Source organism: Schistocerca cancellata, chromosome 9 (genome assembly GCF_023864275.1).
Source record: "Schistocerca cancellata isolate TAMUIC-IGC-003103 chromosome 9, iqSchCanc2.1, whole genome shotgun sequence".
Lineage (NCBI taxonomy): Eukaryota > Metazoa > Arthropoda > Insecta > Orthoptera > Acrididae > Schistocerca > Schistocerca cancellata.
The window spans coordinates 122,278,019-122,294,990 of NC_064634.1; the positions used below are offsets into that span (position 1 = coordinate 122,278,019).

At 40.2% G+C, this 16,972-nt stretch overlaps 1 protein-coding gene across 1 annotated transcript in view; it reads right to left on the minus strand.

Moving 5' to 3' along the window:
- The window catches only part of LOC126101222 (odorant receptor Or2-like), a 58,380-nt gene extending 48,085 nt beyond the window's left edge, over positions 1-10,295 (minus strand). The window contains exon 1 of the mRNA XM_049911913.1: positions 9,505-10,295. Coding sequence (XP_049767870.1) covers positions 9,505-10,295 — 791 coding nt within the window. The remainder of the gene's footprint in view (positions 1-9,504) is intronic.
- Positions 10,296-16,972: the final 6,677 nt, after the last annotated feature.

Genomic DNA, 16,972 nt, shown 5'->3' on the forward strand with positions numbered 1-16,972 from the left:
CCCATGTGTCTTTCTACTGTGTCCTTTAAGTTTTCCTGAGATTTTGCAAGTTGCGTAACCGAATCGGTAGATGCAACTGAGTCCATTTTAGCTTGCAAGGTCTCATGATTTTCATGAACAATAGTTTGCAGCTCTTTTATGGCTGCTTCGTGATTCTGTAATGCATTCTCATGCCGCGAAAAAATAGGCTGAAAATGCTCACAAATTTGTGTTTTTACGTCATTACAGACTTTTTGGCATTTCGATTCAATGTTATGTAACTCAATAGTTAGATCTTCACGTGTTTGCTCAAGTGTGGTGTCTAACTTCCGAAGATTTTGTTCCATTGTGTCTAACTTTTGAAGATTTTGTTCCACTGTGTCTAACTTTTTAAGATTTTGTTCCACTGTGTCTAACTTTTTAAGATTTTGTTCCATTGTGTCTAACTTTTGAAGATTTTGTCCCATCTGTCTCTGATTTTGTTCCATTTGTTGCATTAGTTGTAATAACAATGCATTAGTGTCTGGAATCTGTTCCTCTACTCTTTTCGGCAGTGCATTTGCGCCGGCAACATGCACATTTTGACAAGCTGAAAATGTGTCTTGACTTATTTGAGGAAACGGTGAGGACGCAAAACCTGAATCTACAGTATTTGCAATATTGTGTCCTATCATTTCGGATTCCTGAGGCGAGCTGTTGCCGACCGACCGATCGATAATGCTTCACTGTTCACTACCTGTTTGACTGTCTACGCCATTGTTTGACGTCCGCTCCATTTCCCTATGCACAGTTACCAAATTACTACTTTGAACATTAGTTAACTCATTACACAGTGGCGCTAACACATTGCTTTCGTCTTCACTGTCGTTTCTCAGTTTACTTTGGAGCCGAGTGTTACGTTTTTCACACGCCATTATTGTGACAATATTTCACACGATAACACAGAAAAACACAATTTGAAGAGCAAAAATAAGAGAACACATTAACATAGCACTGAAAATAATATCTAGTTAATTGCAGCTGCGAAATACTTGGTGCAAATCTACATGCATGCCACAACTGTTTTACTGTGCAACAATGAAAAACCACAACTACCAAGGAAATTCTCTCTGTAATTACGCACTAGCAATAAACAAAAGCTACACTAAATACACAAACTACAAGAAAAAAATCAGAAGATTCCAGTGAGGTATCCTGGCTAAGGGTCGACATATGAAACGTCCCCTTTGAACAATTTGTATATGTGAAACGTCCACTTAGAACAATTATACAAGCCTGTGCTTAACCTGACACACAATATTATTTAGCGCAACGCAATCTGACTTTCAATAACCCCTACAAAACAATGGCCCTGACTAACTTTAACCTATACCTTTTACAAATCACTTACCTCACAAAAATCTTCGCTACTCAAGCTACTGCAAAACAGCGAGCGCCACTACTGCCAGCTAAATAAAAGATTCAAACCACTGAAGGTACTAACTACTGATAGGGATAGTTAGCAAATGAAAGATATTAATAGAGAACAAACAATGTATTTACCTTAATATTCATAATTGACATTCAGTCTTACAGATTATCAAAACTCCGCCATCTCTCTCCCCACGTCCACCACTGCTGGCGGCTCACCTCCAACTGCGCAACGCAATCTGCTGTTCACATCCAGCTATAGCAGTTCATGACAACAATGGCAGGCAACAATGCAAACTAGCCACATACTGCACACAGCACAGCCAGTGATTTTCATACAGAGAGCGCTACGTAACGTTGTCAATAAGAAAACATAAATAGCAAACTTACATAAAGATAACATAAACAGCCTACTTACAATATGAAAATGAAAAAAAATGAAGTCCCATGCTTCTTTACAGAACGTAGGGGAACGATGCGGGAGACCCGCACCGCCTTACTAGGCAAGGTCCTAATGGAGGTGGTTTGCCGTTCCCTTCCTCCGACAGTAATGGGGATGAATGATGATGATGAAGACGACACAACACCCAGTCATCTCGAGGCAAGAAAAATCCCTGACCCCGCCGGGAATCGAACATGGGACACCGTGCGCGGAAAGCGAGAACGCTACCGCGAGACCACGAGGGCGGACCATCTTCATATAGTCGTAGATAAATACAATTGTCATACATTTTATTTTGTTCCTCCTCACAATCTTTAGTATTATAATAACACAACATGTATACTTCAGTATCGTGTGATATATTTAGTTACTGTGTTCGATACCATCGATGATGTAAATTGTAATTTAACGCTGGAGTTTAACATGCTTGTTGCATGAGGCAATTGAAGACCACTCGATTTGACATTTCTGACCTAGTGTCACAACGTAGACTCTGTGTGTTTTAATGATAACTTCGTTTTAAATGTTCGATTTCCTACACACTAATGTCTCTTATTGATTCTAGGCAATAGTTTCCCTGCCAATGACTCGATAAGCCCAAAACCGGTTTGAAATATACAAGTTTTAGTGGAATAAACAGGGCAAACCATGGAGGTAAGAATAAAGGGAGACGCCGTGACGTCACAGCTGTGAAGCTATGTGAAGCCGAGGGTAGCCATCTCAATCCGACCAAAACATTGCTGCTGTAAGCTTGTGTGCATAGGCTTGTCGCTCGCTTTTGGAAGGATTTTGCGCTATTATGGTGACTTGTGTCGTGTTCGGATGTACGAATCAGTCTGATTGTGATGCGAAATCGAAGGGAATAACATTTCATGTGTAAGTTGTCTCGTTAAGTGTGATTTCACAACTTCATTGTGAATGAACGTGTGCTATATCGGTACTTGTACTATAGCGTGTTTTTCTCCTGTATGATTTTAGATTTCCTAAAAATGAAAGTCGGAAAGCTCTGTGGGAGAATGCCGTGAGGAGGAAGAATTGGCGTGCGTCTAAATGGAGCACTATATGTTCTCAGCATTTCCGAGAAGAGGACATAGACCGAACTTCCCTTTCAACAGTAAGGCTCCGATAAAATGTTGTACCATCAGTTTTCCCTACACACCCAAAACATTTGCAAAAGGTATTCATAGTTTTCAAGTTCACGTTTCAGTATAATACGTACGTATCGTCGATAATCGAAGTGTTGAGTAACTCACTTTGTCTTCATCATGTACCAAATTAAAAGCTAACACTACATTAACTGGCGTAAAGTATAGGCCTAAACAGAACACTGTGTAGATTTGCCATTCTATGGACCGTATTTCAGTAAATATTGGTGGTAATGAACAGTGTTTCCCAGTAGTGTAACGTAACTGAAATGTACCAGTACGTATTACAAACAATATGTATTTATGGGACTTTGGAGGGAGGGTATAGCTAACTTAGTTTTCAGTTTCCATTATTTAGTTTGTGATACACGTTTATTACTGAATTAAAAAAATTGTATCGTTTACATTGATGGCTAGCTATTCGTAATATTACATTAAAAACTATTTTTAATCGGAAGAAATGCGGAATTTCGCCTTTACGAGATTTTATTTTAAACAAAAACTACGAAACAACCAATCTGATGACGTTACATGCGTATATGGTGCAATTAGCGACTGTAATACACGCAGCGCTATAGCACACTGGCAATGTTTTGGTCAGACTGTCATGGCAGCGAGCCACGCCCCCATGGCTTCAAAACGGAGTACGGCTGGGATACGTAGCGCCATCTCCCCTTATTCTTACCTCCATGGGGCAGACCAAAGGAAGATGAGCCGCGCCACACCATAGGGCGGCAGGGTTTTTGGGGTGGCAAAATGTCAAATTTTAAGATATTTGGAAAGGAACGAACTAAACAAGCCAATGAAAGTTTTGTATAAACGAAGAAGTGTAAGAAATAAATGCAAAGCAGTCATAAGATCTGGTATCTTACTGGAAATTATCTACGGTATATTGAAGCACATGATAAATGAAGCGCTGGACTTGGTGACCTGGCTTGCGTCTTTAAAAGTAGCAAAACCTGATAGTGGCTCGATTTAATTACAGTGCCTACACAAACTTGAAAGATACCTATGTCTCCTTGAAAGCCACGACAGAAACGAAAAACTTTATAAATGAGGAAAAAAATTTCGGCATATGAAGGCCTAACGGTTCCTATACAGGAACCTTCACCTTATATAGCGCTGTCACTGAGAAAAACATTTCGTAATAATAAATAGAGAGTAAGTGAAGTGTGAACTGCCCGTCAAATGCAATAGTCTTCTGAATCCAAACACTGTGATTAAGCACCGCTTACAGGTGGTAAGATGCGTGCATCCTTCATCCACTACTCCGTTCCCTCTGAATCTGCCTTTCATATCACTCTTCTAGTCACGCTCCACTAAATTATTTTTCTCGGCTGTGTCTCAAGTTTTTTTTTCTTTTTAGTTTTCCTTTATTGAGTATTTAACTGTTACTTTTCTGTACCATAAATGAAAGTACTTTCAAAAGTGCTTGTTTTCGAACCTAAAATATTGGTCGTGGTATGTCGGAAAGCACGTATTCTCGATATACAAAGATAGCCGTTTTTCCTTTATGTGCTACAAATGCACTAAATAGGTAATGGTGATTTACACACTTCTTTTTTTACTGATTTTGTAGCTGTAAGAAATAATATGCTTTGGGACTTAGAGAGATAGCCTAAAAAAATGTTAGAGGAAATGAAAATAATTTTAGACGACATGAGAGAGCAAGGCTATGATAACGGTTCTAATCTGGAAAACAAGAGCGTAGGAGTGCAGAAGCGCATTTTTAAATGTAAAAAACACTCTAAGACAGAAAAAAGACGCATCATGAAGGAGTTATTCAAATTAATCGCAAAATAAAGGTGTCGCCGGAAGATGCATAACTGTAAACTTTGGCGGCCGATGGAGGAATGTGTGACGATGCAGCGCAATTTCACCATGCAGCTGTCAAGGATAGTAAACAGAGGACATGTCGATACCAGGAAAAATAATCTTCGTGAACTGGATAGTAACTACGCCTCGCAGACAGCAGGCGCGTCAATAACATACGTGGGTGTCAGCACTTGAGAGAGATAGTGTAGTTGCGCTCAGAGAAGTAGATTGGAGTAATCGGCGAATAGCTCGACATCTGAATAGGAGCAATGCCACTATTCGACGATGTTGGAAGGAGTGGGTGAATCATCACCGGAAACAGCTTCAAGAGGGAATCGGTTGACATAAAGAGACGACAGGACACGAGGACCGAGAAATCGTCTGAAAGGCACTCAGAACCCCTGATTCATCATTATCATCGACCCAGCCGGTGCAACTGGGCTTCGTTAGTCACGAGGGCCATTAACAAGCGGCTCATAGAAACGGCCGTGACCTCACAGCGCCCCTTCCGCCTACTGGCATTGACCTCCGATATCAACAAACTCATTTGCAGTGGTGTCGGGCACATTTGGCCAGAAATCTCTTTGAACGTAGTAGAATTGTCTACAGTGGTGAGTTCCGCCTCGAACTAAACCCCGATGACCTACGAAGAAGCCCGCTGGAGAAGCCCCAGACGGCAACTGTCGCCCGCCGTATGGCCCAATGATCAGGATTGATGGTCTGGGGTGCCATATTTTCATTTGATAACAGGACCTCTTTGGATATCATCTACAGCACCCTTACAGCATACCGCTACCTCGACGATATTCTGCTCCTCGTTTTGTTGGGCGAGAGTTTCTACTGCTTGTCTTCGTGACTGCCAAATCCTACCTTGACCAGCAAGATCGCCGGAGCTCTCCCAGACGATAGCTTTTGTGGCATTACAGGCAGGAACCTCTAACCAGCTTGTGAGTTTGACGATCTAAAGTGTCATTTGGACAGAATTTAGCACGATATCCCTCAGATGGACATCCAAAAGCTCCATCAATCACTGCCAAGCCGAATAACTGCTTGAATAAGGGCCTGAAACCCTAATCGGTTGTTTAACTTGGACGTACTTATTCATGTTATTATCGTTGTGTGAACATTTAACAAAACATACATGTAATAGGGCGTATTTCAAAGGACAGGTAGACGGCAGCATGTAGCCATTGATCTACTGGCAGTTACGAAGGCGTATTACTATCATGTTTTTATGGTAAAGCTTTTAAAACCTGTGTTCGTGCACTATTCACTAAATTAACAGGTGAAATGTGATTCCCTTTGAAATATACAAGATTAACTGATTCTTTCTCTAAGTGTTCTGTTGAAAAGGACAACTTTCCCCTTAATTCCATGATTAAAGAATGTGTTTTTAATTCTCGACTGCTACGATAACATTACTGGAGACGTTAAATGACAAGACAAAATTATTAAATAACTTCAATCACTTCCATTAACATGTGACGTCATAAATTCTATTACCAGTCACCAGTGGTTGCCAATTCTTATGTCTACTTATAATTAACATGCACAACTTAATTAAAGATATAGTAACGACGGTGTTTTCCGTCAATTGAGTCTCTTGCTGCATGCAGGACTTTTCCAACTGTTTACATACCATTTCAGACCTACTTTCTGGAACGCAATTCATAGGGGTTTGACCTTAGAGCATATCTACGTTGCTGTCTAGGCGGTTGTGTTACCTTCTTTCTTGCTTTTTTAGGTGGAACTACTGGCGCAAAAGGCCCGGTTTCACTGTTAGGTGGGGGTGGCTCGGGTCGTTCATACGGTTTCAATCTGTCAAAATGAACGATCAATGTGCGTTCCGCTAACTGAATTTCCGCATTTACTGGTGAAGTAAGCCGGATGATACGGTACGGTCCTTCATAAGTAGGTGTAAACTTTTTGGTTCTTCCCTTTTTAACTACTGAATTGCTCAACATAACTAGGTCTCCTACCTTGTACTCAGGCATTTTGGCTTTTTGATTACTTCTCTTTAACTGTTGGGCGGTGGCTCGGGCATTATTCCCTCTTACTTTTTTCCAAATGGCTTTTAGACGTCGAGCTAGACCTTTCACATCTTTGAATTTAATTCCAGGGGGCAGTTTGTCAATTTCAAAAGGCGAATTCATAGGGCGGCCATATACTGCTTCATAAGGTGAGTACCCTGTAGCTTCATGGACACGGCTGTTATATGCTGACGTAACGTATTGAACATACTTGTCCCAGTCAGAATGATGTTTATTAACATAGTAAGACAGCATACGCATAACGGTGCGGTGGACTCGCTCCAGGCGACCGTTCGCTTTTGGGTGGAACGGCGTCGTTCGCCACTTTTTAATTCGCAATCTACCGATTTCCGATTCAGATAATTCATTAATGGTGCTTACCCTCTTTTTCTGAACTAAGGCATTTTATATCCCTGTCGTAGTCACTCGCTAAATCTGCTTGTGAACGATGCTCCAAAGGCATCAGAATAAGCAGTTGCTAATATTTGTCTGTTGCGAAATAATTATGATTTATGTTCTGCGTCTTCGCGACGCCAGGCGGTATTTAATGGTCCTATATTTGTTCTAACCCACAGAAGCCAGTGAGTACAACAAGATGGAAGAGTACAACTGACGGAATTGCTCTTGTTAAGTATAACGTAGAGAGATCTATGATGCACTAGTTGAAATAAGCAAAGACGGTCGTTGTGGCCGAGCGGTTATAGGCGCTTCAGTCCGGTACCGCGCTGCTGCTACGGTCGCAGGTTCGAATCCTGCCTCCGGCTTGGATGCGTGTGATGTCCTTAGGTTAGTTAGGTGGCAGTAGTTCTAAGTCTAGGGGACTGATGATCTTAGATGTTAAGTCCCATTGTGCTCAGAGCCATTTGAACCACTTTTGAAATAAGTAATGGCGAAAATACGGACAAAATTGTTGAATATGGGGCTGGCGGTTTGGCAGTTCATATGTCTGATTTTACGTCCGTTTACACAGTTGTGGTATGGTGTGATATATTACTCTATATTAAGGTTGTCGGCAAAAAACCTAGAATTACTGCCAAAGATATATCGAACGCTATTGACTTACTCGAAAAGACAACAGAGTATTTCACAAACTTCAGGGAGGACTCAAATTCGAACGTAACTTAAGAAACGGCCAACCCAAAACGATATAGAAAACCTGAACATAAGTGGTATAATACAGGTGCAAAGAGACGGAAGAAGAAATTATTCCAGTGCGAGGGCGAAAAAGTTGAAGATACGGAAACGCAGTAAAAACCGATTTTTTCTTTAAAGTAACGGAAGTCATACTATGTGCTCTCAGGGATACATTTCAACAACTGAAAAGTCATAGTGAGCGTTTTCATTTTTTGAATGACATTAGTCAAATTAAAGACATGTCCCCTGGCGTTGTAAATGACAAGATTCCCAAACTGCGTGACAGCGTTAGTGATGGACAGGCAAAGGACATCAATGTTTTCAATTTTAATGATTAAATTAGATTGGTCTAAACGCTGGTAAATCCTGGTAGCACCCCAATTGAATCTTTGAAACTCATACAAGAGTATGGTTTTGTGCCCAAGGTAAATGTAGCCTTAACAATTCTGCTAGTACAACCGGTGACAGTGGCAAGTGGAGAATGTATTTTTTCGAAGCTGAAACTGTTTAAAACGTACCTGAGGCCAACAATGCGCCAGGTGCGACTGTGCGGGCTGGCAACGGTGTCGACTAAACATGAGCTGGTTGAATGCTGAGATTTCAAAGAAGTCATAGAGAAATTCTCAAGAAAAATCTGTGACATAAGGTGAGCATGCATTTAGAGCACAGCAAGCAATCTGTACAAAGCGCAGGATGTGGACTTTGGAAGTAATGCGAAAACCCGATTCGCCTCTCCTGCGAGCTTGTTACTCTCCTCGCGGCGGCCATGATACCTGGCTCCCTTAAAGACATATTCACGGCAAAAACACTTATGACTGAGTAAGATACGTCAAAATATAATGTATGGATGAATGACATGGTGAAAACGTTGATTAAGCCTGAAAACGCAATGAAAATACAAGGAGGGCAAAGTGTGGCGGGGAGCTTGAAAATATCGCTAGGGGGCTGCAAAAATACAATTTAACTGTTTTGCAAACTAAAAAGATGAGACAGAAGAAACCACATATGTGACATAAAATATAACAGACGTAAACAGACTAAAGCACACAACATCTTTTGAGTAGCAAAATGAGATCAGAAACAATATGGTCGTTTCTGTACGAAATTAATCCTTGTAAGAGTTTCCCGAAAAAAAGTCTTGTTTGTGTATTTGCTGAACAGTTTTCCTCGATCTGCTCTCACCAAGCCGCAGATTCGTTACGGATTTATTTAGTGAATCAGCGCGAATTATCTTAGAAATCTATAAGGAACTCGAGTGGAAGTGACATATGTAAACTGTTATGCATTGTGGGTAACTCTGCTCGTTAAATTCCGGCACTCTATGTTCCAATACAACTCAGTACTTCTTTTCGCATTCATCTGGTGCAATGACGTTGGTGGCTTACAGAGATGACACACTTAAAGCTGTCCTTGTGGCAGCCACTCCTAAGTGAAACTGCAAGGGATTAAACGGTTGTTATCTCCCACTGACTGTCTTCTCGCTTGCGCAGCACAAACATTGTCTCTGAAGATACCCGAGTTTGTTAACACCACAGGAGACGCCACTCACCCAATAATCTTCTGGTGGCTGCGTATACAGGCTCGCAATTTCTTGTACATCTCATCACATGCCACTGGTTCTCGACTCCCATAACACATGCCCGTGGCCGAGCCCTCGCTACTTGGGACGATGTCCGACCGCAGGGCAGTAAGTCGCAAAGACAGTATTCTCAAGCAGGCTGTCGTATGGATCATCACCACGGCGAAGAAGCAGTCCATTCCGAGACTAATGAAGATGTGGAACCCAGAAGACAGGCACTGCAGTGCGTACATTGTGTCGTAGGCCGGAAAAGTCGTCGAGTTGATCCACGGGTGCTGTATGAATGGCAGTTTCCCTTCCCCAGCATACGCGATCAGCGGCATGGGAAACCAAATGATTATCTGCGTGCTGATAAAAGCATAAATGAAGGCTGACAGGCGTTGTGCGGTCCGGCGCGCTTCCTTCGCGATGGACATCATCTGCTCGTTGTCCCTGCTAAACTGGCTGGAGTCTGAAAGGACTTCGTCCATGAGGTGGACCAGGACGTTGTAACTGTAGGGGTCCCTGAGGAAGAACGCCATTTTGAAGACGCCGCCGGCCGTGGTGAACGTGTTGGGCAGCACCAGTGTTATCTCTTCCAAGTTCCCATGGCTCAGGTATATCCCCACCATAGCTTCCACGAAATTCTCCAGGCCCAGAATCCAGATTAAGACACTGTAAGCGCGAAAGAGCTTCCAGTCTGTCAGCGGCCATACACCGCTGAGGCAAAGTTCTCTGATGTTGATCTTGAGAACTGAGTTTCCGGATTCATTCCATGTCATGGTTTTAGTGGTAGTTAATTTTTGCATATTGTCTCACAGGCGCCCGGTGGTACTGACGTTGACGTTGACGTTGACGTTGACGAAATGACCTACCGTCCATCTACAAGAGTCACACTAATTCTGCTTAGGAATAACTAGGATCTGAATACTACCCATCCATCTCATAAACATTTCTTTCTAAGCCACTGCCCCAATTATTAACCTCCATCTCCGTTATTCCTCAGGGAACGTACTTTTATTAAATTTACCATGATACGTACTCGTTCCAATAACGTAAACCCTTTTACTAGCGACAATGTAAACAATGAAGCTCTCTGTGTTACAATTTATAAGTAGCTCTAACTTCCAGAGAATATCTTGGATCTCTGAGAATAATAAGCAGCACCTCTTAATATCAACTTCAGTAGGGCGACTGAATGTAAGGGTAACAAGAAAATAAATAAAGAAGTGTGCTTGGCGCTGTCCATTAAGGTAATTACAAACGTTAACATGAAAGGCGGAGACTGGCCTCGTCCGTGTCGTGCGCCACAGAAGTCGAAACGAATTACCTAAAAAATTAATGAGTTGGCTCCTGTGACAAACGTATCACAAGATCCTAAGCTAGGTCATTATGAATAAATTGAGATGCTAGTCTCAAATTAAATTAAGACTTTTGAAACAGTTGCTGAACTGCTGACACATTTCGGGCTTGTTTATTTGAAAAGTTGTGAAAAGAGGTGGCCGCAAAGGACGCCTTGAAAATAAGTAAACGGATTTGCAGACTGAGGCACTTTCTAACGAAATTTTGTTTGGTCAGACTTCGCAGTTTGTGACTGCAGTGTTTCATCTTTCTTCCCCGTGTGTATTCTATATATGGTACCAAACTGGGTTAATCAATTTTAAATGATATAATTTTCATGCAGTCGGTAGGATTTAGACACAAGTTTGTACAAATATGATCTCATTGCAAATGCCTCCTTAGGACTGTTACTTAAAAAAAAGAACGGAAGAGAATTTCATTTATGTAATACAAGGGTTGGAACGTTAATAGTGGCAACAATTTATTTACAGATCGTTCAAAATAGATACGTGTTTCAAAGTTTAACTGACCTTAAAAGTAGTCATCAGTATTGTGTGTATCCCGTTGCCAGCAATGTGGAAGTCGTAGGATACTCTTAGCAGTTATTATATGTCTTAAAAGAAATATAATGTTAGCTATTTATTTTGAGGAAACACTCTCCTAGTAAATTTGTTTGTCCTTTGATTTTTTGTGATCTGTTACTGATTTTTAGTGGAGATAGTTTTTACTTTTAGCTTTCAAAAAAAAATACAAAAGAGATATAATAAGCAAAATAATGAATTTCGTAGGTTGCCAATTACGTATTATATCTTGTTTTATCGAGCGCCAGGCTCCCTACAAATTACTGTAAATGCAATAGCATAGTAGTACTCAGCTCTGAAATTATTACTATCACAGAAAACAGACAAGTTTTAATAAAATTATTTCACTAAATTACTCCAATTAATCTCACTGAATGTTTTTACTTAATTTCTTCCGCTCCGGCTATCAGACATTGTGCTGTGAAAAAATATTTTTAAATGTACCGCGTAATGGCGGCTAATTGTTAACAGTCAGAGATTACTGTTACTCGCTCCGCAGCAGCTGGAAACATGCTAAATAATTTTCATTAAATATTCTTTTCATAAGATAAATGTGGCGTAGGTTCTTGAAATAACACACGGAGATCACTTTATACTAATATATTCGTACTAGGACACAGTTTACACCATTAAATATTTGCAATTACTGTTACTCGCTCCGCAGCAGCTGGAAACATGCTAAATAATTTTCATTAAATATTCTTTTCATAAGATAAATGTGGCGTAGGTTCTTGAAATAACACACGGAGATCACTTTATACTAATATATTCGTACTAGGACACAGTTTACACCATTAAATATTTGCAATTACGTTACGACAGAAACAAAATGCTAGCGCAGCACAATAGCTTGCGTACCTTATTCCAGCTAACACCAGAACGAACAGAACAAAACAGACTAGACAGAAGAATGAGCATTACATTGTATTTTATACTCTTACAAAGATAATCACATTATAATCTCATTCAATAAAAATAATGTCTTTTATGCATTTATCGATATATATATATTGTACATTTTTACAGTTAAATCAAAGATAAATCAATGTTTGCAATTCATTTTGAGTCACATACTGTCAGTTTTATTTATGTTTCACCTTGATAATGGTGAATATTGCAAAAGGGACACTACACGGCCCCCTTGGCTACAAGGAACACACTACTTAATGTTTGGTCCTTGCAGACCACGAGTGTCACTTTTCTTTCTTTCTTTGGTCACTTTCAGTTCACTTTACCGTGTATTAGTTCATGGGTACATATTCATTTTGAGTCTTTTTACGTAACATGACTGGGGACAGTTACAATACAACAAGCTCTTCCATTTGGACGAGGGCCGCAGGGAAACCCCAGAAAAACCTCGGCAGAGCTGATAGATTTAACCCTTTGTGTTACATACATAAGTTGGTTCTATATGTTTTGGTACTACAAGTATTTACATCAAATATAAAATTTTCTGAAAAAGAAACAAACATATAGTTTTTATATGAAAGTGTTCATCAAAATTTTTTATTGTGTTGGTAATATTTTGAGTTTTTTTTTTCTTTTTGTCGGCGCATTTCTAGTCGTGTGGTGTGGATGACGCTGTATGTCGCTACCGCTATGCCTCGTGCCCGTTGCCATGGAGCGTCGGCTGGAAACTGTTGTCTTCTTTCTTGTCCGTAGGCGGCGGTCAGGATGTGGAGCACGGAACGACGTTATTTTGCCTGCGTGGTGCGTCTGCATTGTTGCGCACCGCTCGTTAAAGTTTTCAGCACGGGAGAGGATGTTGACACGTGCAAATCATGAAACAAATGCACATATGTTATAGAACGGGTTTTGTAAGATATGGCTGTGGGTAAGAATTGATTAGTCAACATTATTGCATCATCGAGGCACAGGCTCAGTTACTCGGTATTTTCGTGTTCGTTTGCACGTACTGGTGCTGAATGATGCAGGAGATATGATGCTGAAGTAAGCACTGCACATCCCTGTTGTCATCACTTCGTATGGAATATTTATGTTTCACTATTTTTGTTTGACGGCGTTCCACCGTAGTTGCCGTTGCAGTAACGTCCTACTACGGGGTCCGTGACGTCATATTAACTGTTGGCGCATAGGGGGTAGCGTCCAAACTAAAAATGTTGTCTGTACAGTTTCGAACACACATTGATCACAGTTTTGTGTTTCCGATCACTGCACACAGATATGTTTAGCTAATGTTTGTACCTCGCGTTTTTTCAGTTGTACAGCACATAAGTGTTCACTGTCCAAATTGATCACTAATGCAGTTCTCAAAGTTCACACTTCCTCCGCGAATACCAACACACTATTATAGTTCCTGTTAGTATTGCTTACAGCATGACTTTGATACAATTGTATTACATGATTACTGTTCTTTTTTTTCATATCACTTAGTGACACAGATGTCTGTTCGTTTACACAATATGTTACAATGAAATTTCACAGATCAAAAGCACTTTTGTTCTATTATTGCATACAATTAAGTGTTACATCATACATGCACCGGATTCTGGCCTGACTTGCAATATTTTTATACTTAAGCATTAATAAATTTGTCATAGAGTGTATTCATTTGGGGATTAGGACCGCTGCGCATGTGCAAGCTCCATAAGCTGTTAGCGTACTCGTGTATCCTATAAAAGGTTTTCAACTGTCAAAAACCGGCTCTAAAGTGGAGCTCTCATTTAATCTCAAATATTGTGACTAGATGCTTATACTTTCTCCTTTAAGGTCAAAGCACAGCATCACAGATGTCACATGGTATGTGCACAGTCTTTTGCATACACCATTTCCATTCATTTTTCATGTTACAGATTAGAATATTTAGTGCATTCTTTAAATAAACATTTATCACACAGCGTAATAAAATTTATAGTCACTAACTCTGATAACCACTGAAAAACATCTTACACTTACTGATTATGTTTCTAAACAAATACTATCATTGGACTGATGGTCCTTTAGCTTCTTTTTACTCATTTTTGAAGGCTAATGCGTAAAACATTCCTTGTCATAAAGACAAAACATCTTACATACTAAGCACAAACAAAACATCCAATTCTTACAACTACACAAAAATATAAATTGAAGTCTGTGCAAAACCTACATTTTACACAAAAATACGGTAAACCATTCATGTCCTATTGTCAGGTACCACAAATTTCTTTAAGTCCTTATAGGGATACAATCCTTTGATCTTCCCGCTCATCACATCAGCTATAAGGTAGCTACAACCGTGCGGTATTTGTATAATTTTAAAAGGTCCATTATACAGCATTTGCCATTTCTTGTTCTTCTTTGTTATGAGTGACGACTTAGGATGGTTTCTTATCAAAACTAAGTCGTTTATCTGATATGGGACTGTCCGTTTTATTGACTTGTCATATCGACTCTTTCGTTGACTAGCGCAGCTCGTCATGTTGCTCATGGCGTCCTTTATTTTATCCTCTTGCCTTTTATCTGTGCGCGGCAATTTTGGTAGCTGCGTGATCCATTCATTTAGTTCTGCAGTACTAAATAATAACTCATTAGGCGTGTATCGTGTAGCTGGATGAGGTAGATTGTTGTGTATATTTTCAAAGACGGGTAACAACTCCGGCCACTTTGTATGTTGCTGATGAGTATATGTTCGGGTAAATCTGTTGAGTTCCCGAAAAATTCTCTCTACGGGACTTGCTTCCGGGTGGAAATGTGCAACTAATATATGCTTTATGTTTTGGTCACGTAGAAACTCCTTCCACAGTTGACCAGTGAAATATCTAGCATTGTCTGTTAGAGCGTTTAGTGGTTTTCCTATTTTCGGTATGAATTCTTTTGATATGCGTTGTATCATCTGTTTGGCAGTAGTGGTTTTCATTGGAAACAATTTCGCATACTTAGTAAAGGTATCGTAAACAGCTAATATATATTTCATTCCACCGCGAGCCGTAGGTAATGGTCCTGCGATGTCCATTGACACAATTTGAAGTGGCTGTATCGGAATAATTAGATGCAGTTCTGTTTTGTTGCTTCTATTGTTGGCTTTAGCCTTCTGACAAACGTCACACGTTCGTAATATATTTTGGACCACACGTTTACTATTCGGGATGTAACAATATCTTTGTATTATTGCTACACACTTCTGTATTCCTACATGTCCCCATGCGTAATGCGTGTACCAGATAAAATTTTGTATGTATTTTTACGGGATACACACGCACCAGTTATCTGAGGCAGTGTCATTTCTGTGGTACAATATGTTGTTCTCCACTTTGTACCGCGAATTTTCGCTGTTAGCTTGCTCTAATATTAGTGATCGTTTCAGTTTCATCCAGGTATGATCTTCGTCTTGCAGCTGTCCTACATTCTCGCACAGGTGCAAATATTCACGACGGTATGGTTGCGAAGTCATTAATAAAACTTTATATTCTGGCGCTCGTTCGATCATTACACCTAGCTGTGACATGCCTACTGGTAGACGGGATAAAGCGCCCGCAATGACATTATCTTTCCCTTTTATGTACATAATTTTTAAATTGTATTCCTGTAGTACTAATGCCCAACGGGCTAGTCTGGCATGTAATAGTTTGCAGGTTAATAGGAAGCTTAGGGCTTGGTGATCACAGAACAATTTAATTGACTTGCCATAAACATAATAATGAAATTTTTGCAGAGCCCATACAACACTGAGTGCTTCCATTTCGGTCACCGAATATCCTCTTTCACATTGAGTAAGCACTCGGCTGGCAAAAGCTATAACTCTTATTTCACTGTTCCCATTGGTTTCTTCTACTTGAAACAGACATGCTCCTAAACCATAGGATGAACAGTCGGTGGCTATACAAAAATTCCTGGTCATATCCGGATGGGAGAGCATTTGTGCATTCACTAAGGCTCCTTTGATCTCTTCATAAGCACTCTGCGGACCAGTTACATGTGACATTTTCTCGCAGTAAGGTGAGCAAGGCTTCATTGTTGAGCAGCTGATTCGGCACAAAACGTCGGAAAAACGAGACTAGTCCGATGAATGATTTTAACTGTTTTTTGTTTGTGGGCTGTGGAAATTCTTTGATCAGTTGTATCTTCTTGGTATCAGGCATTATTCCGGAAGGTGATATGATGTGCCTAAGAAATTTAAGCTGATCCCTCACAAATTTTGATTTTTCAAGATTTGCAGTTATTCCTGCTTCTGCGAGCTTATTTAACACTCTTTCCAGGATTTCTATATGTTCTTCCCATGTGCTTGTGACCACTAGAAGGTCATCCACGTAAAGAGTAACTTTCTCTAGCAAGTCTGCGCCTAGCGCTTGGTCCAATGCCGTAATGAATACGCCTGCGCTTACGTTGAGTCCAAAAGGTAACACTTTGAATTGATAACTCCTTCCATTGAAAATGAAAGCGGTGAATTTTCTAGATTCCTTGGTTAGCGGGATTTGCCAGTAACTACTTCGCATATCTATCGAAGTGAGATATTTGACTCCATAGAATTTCTGTATTTGTTCTTCTAAATTCACCGGTCTCGTCCTAACGGGCATTATAATTTTATTAATGTTCCTGGC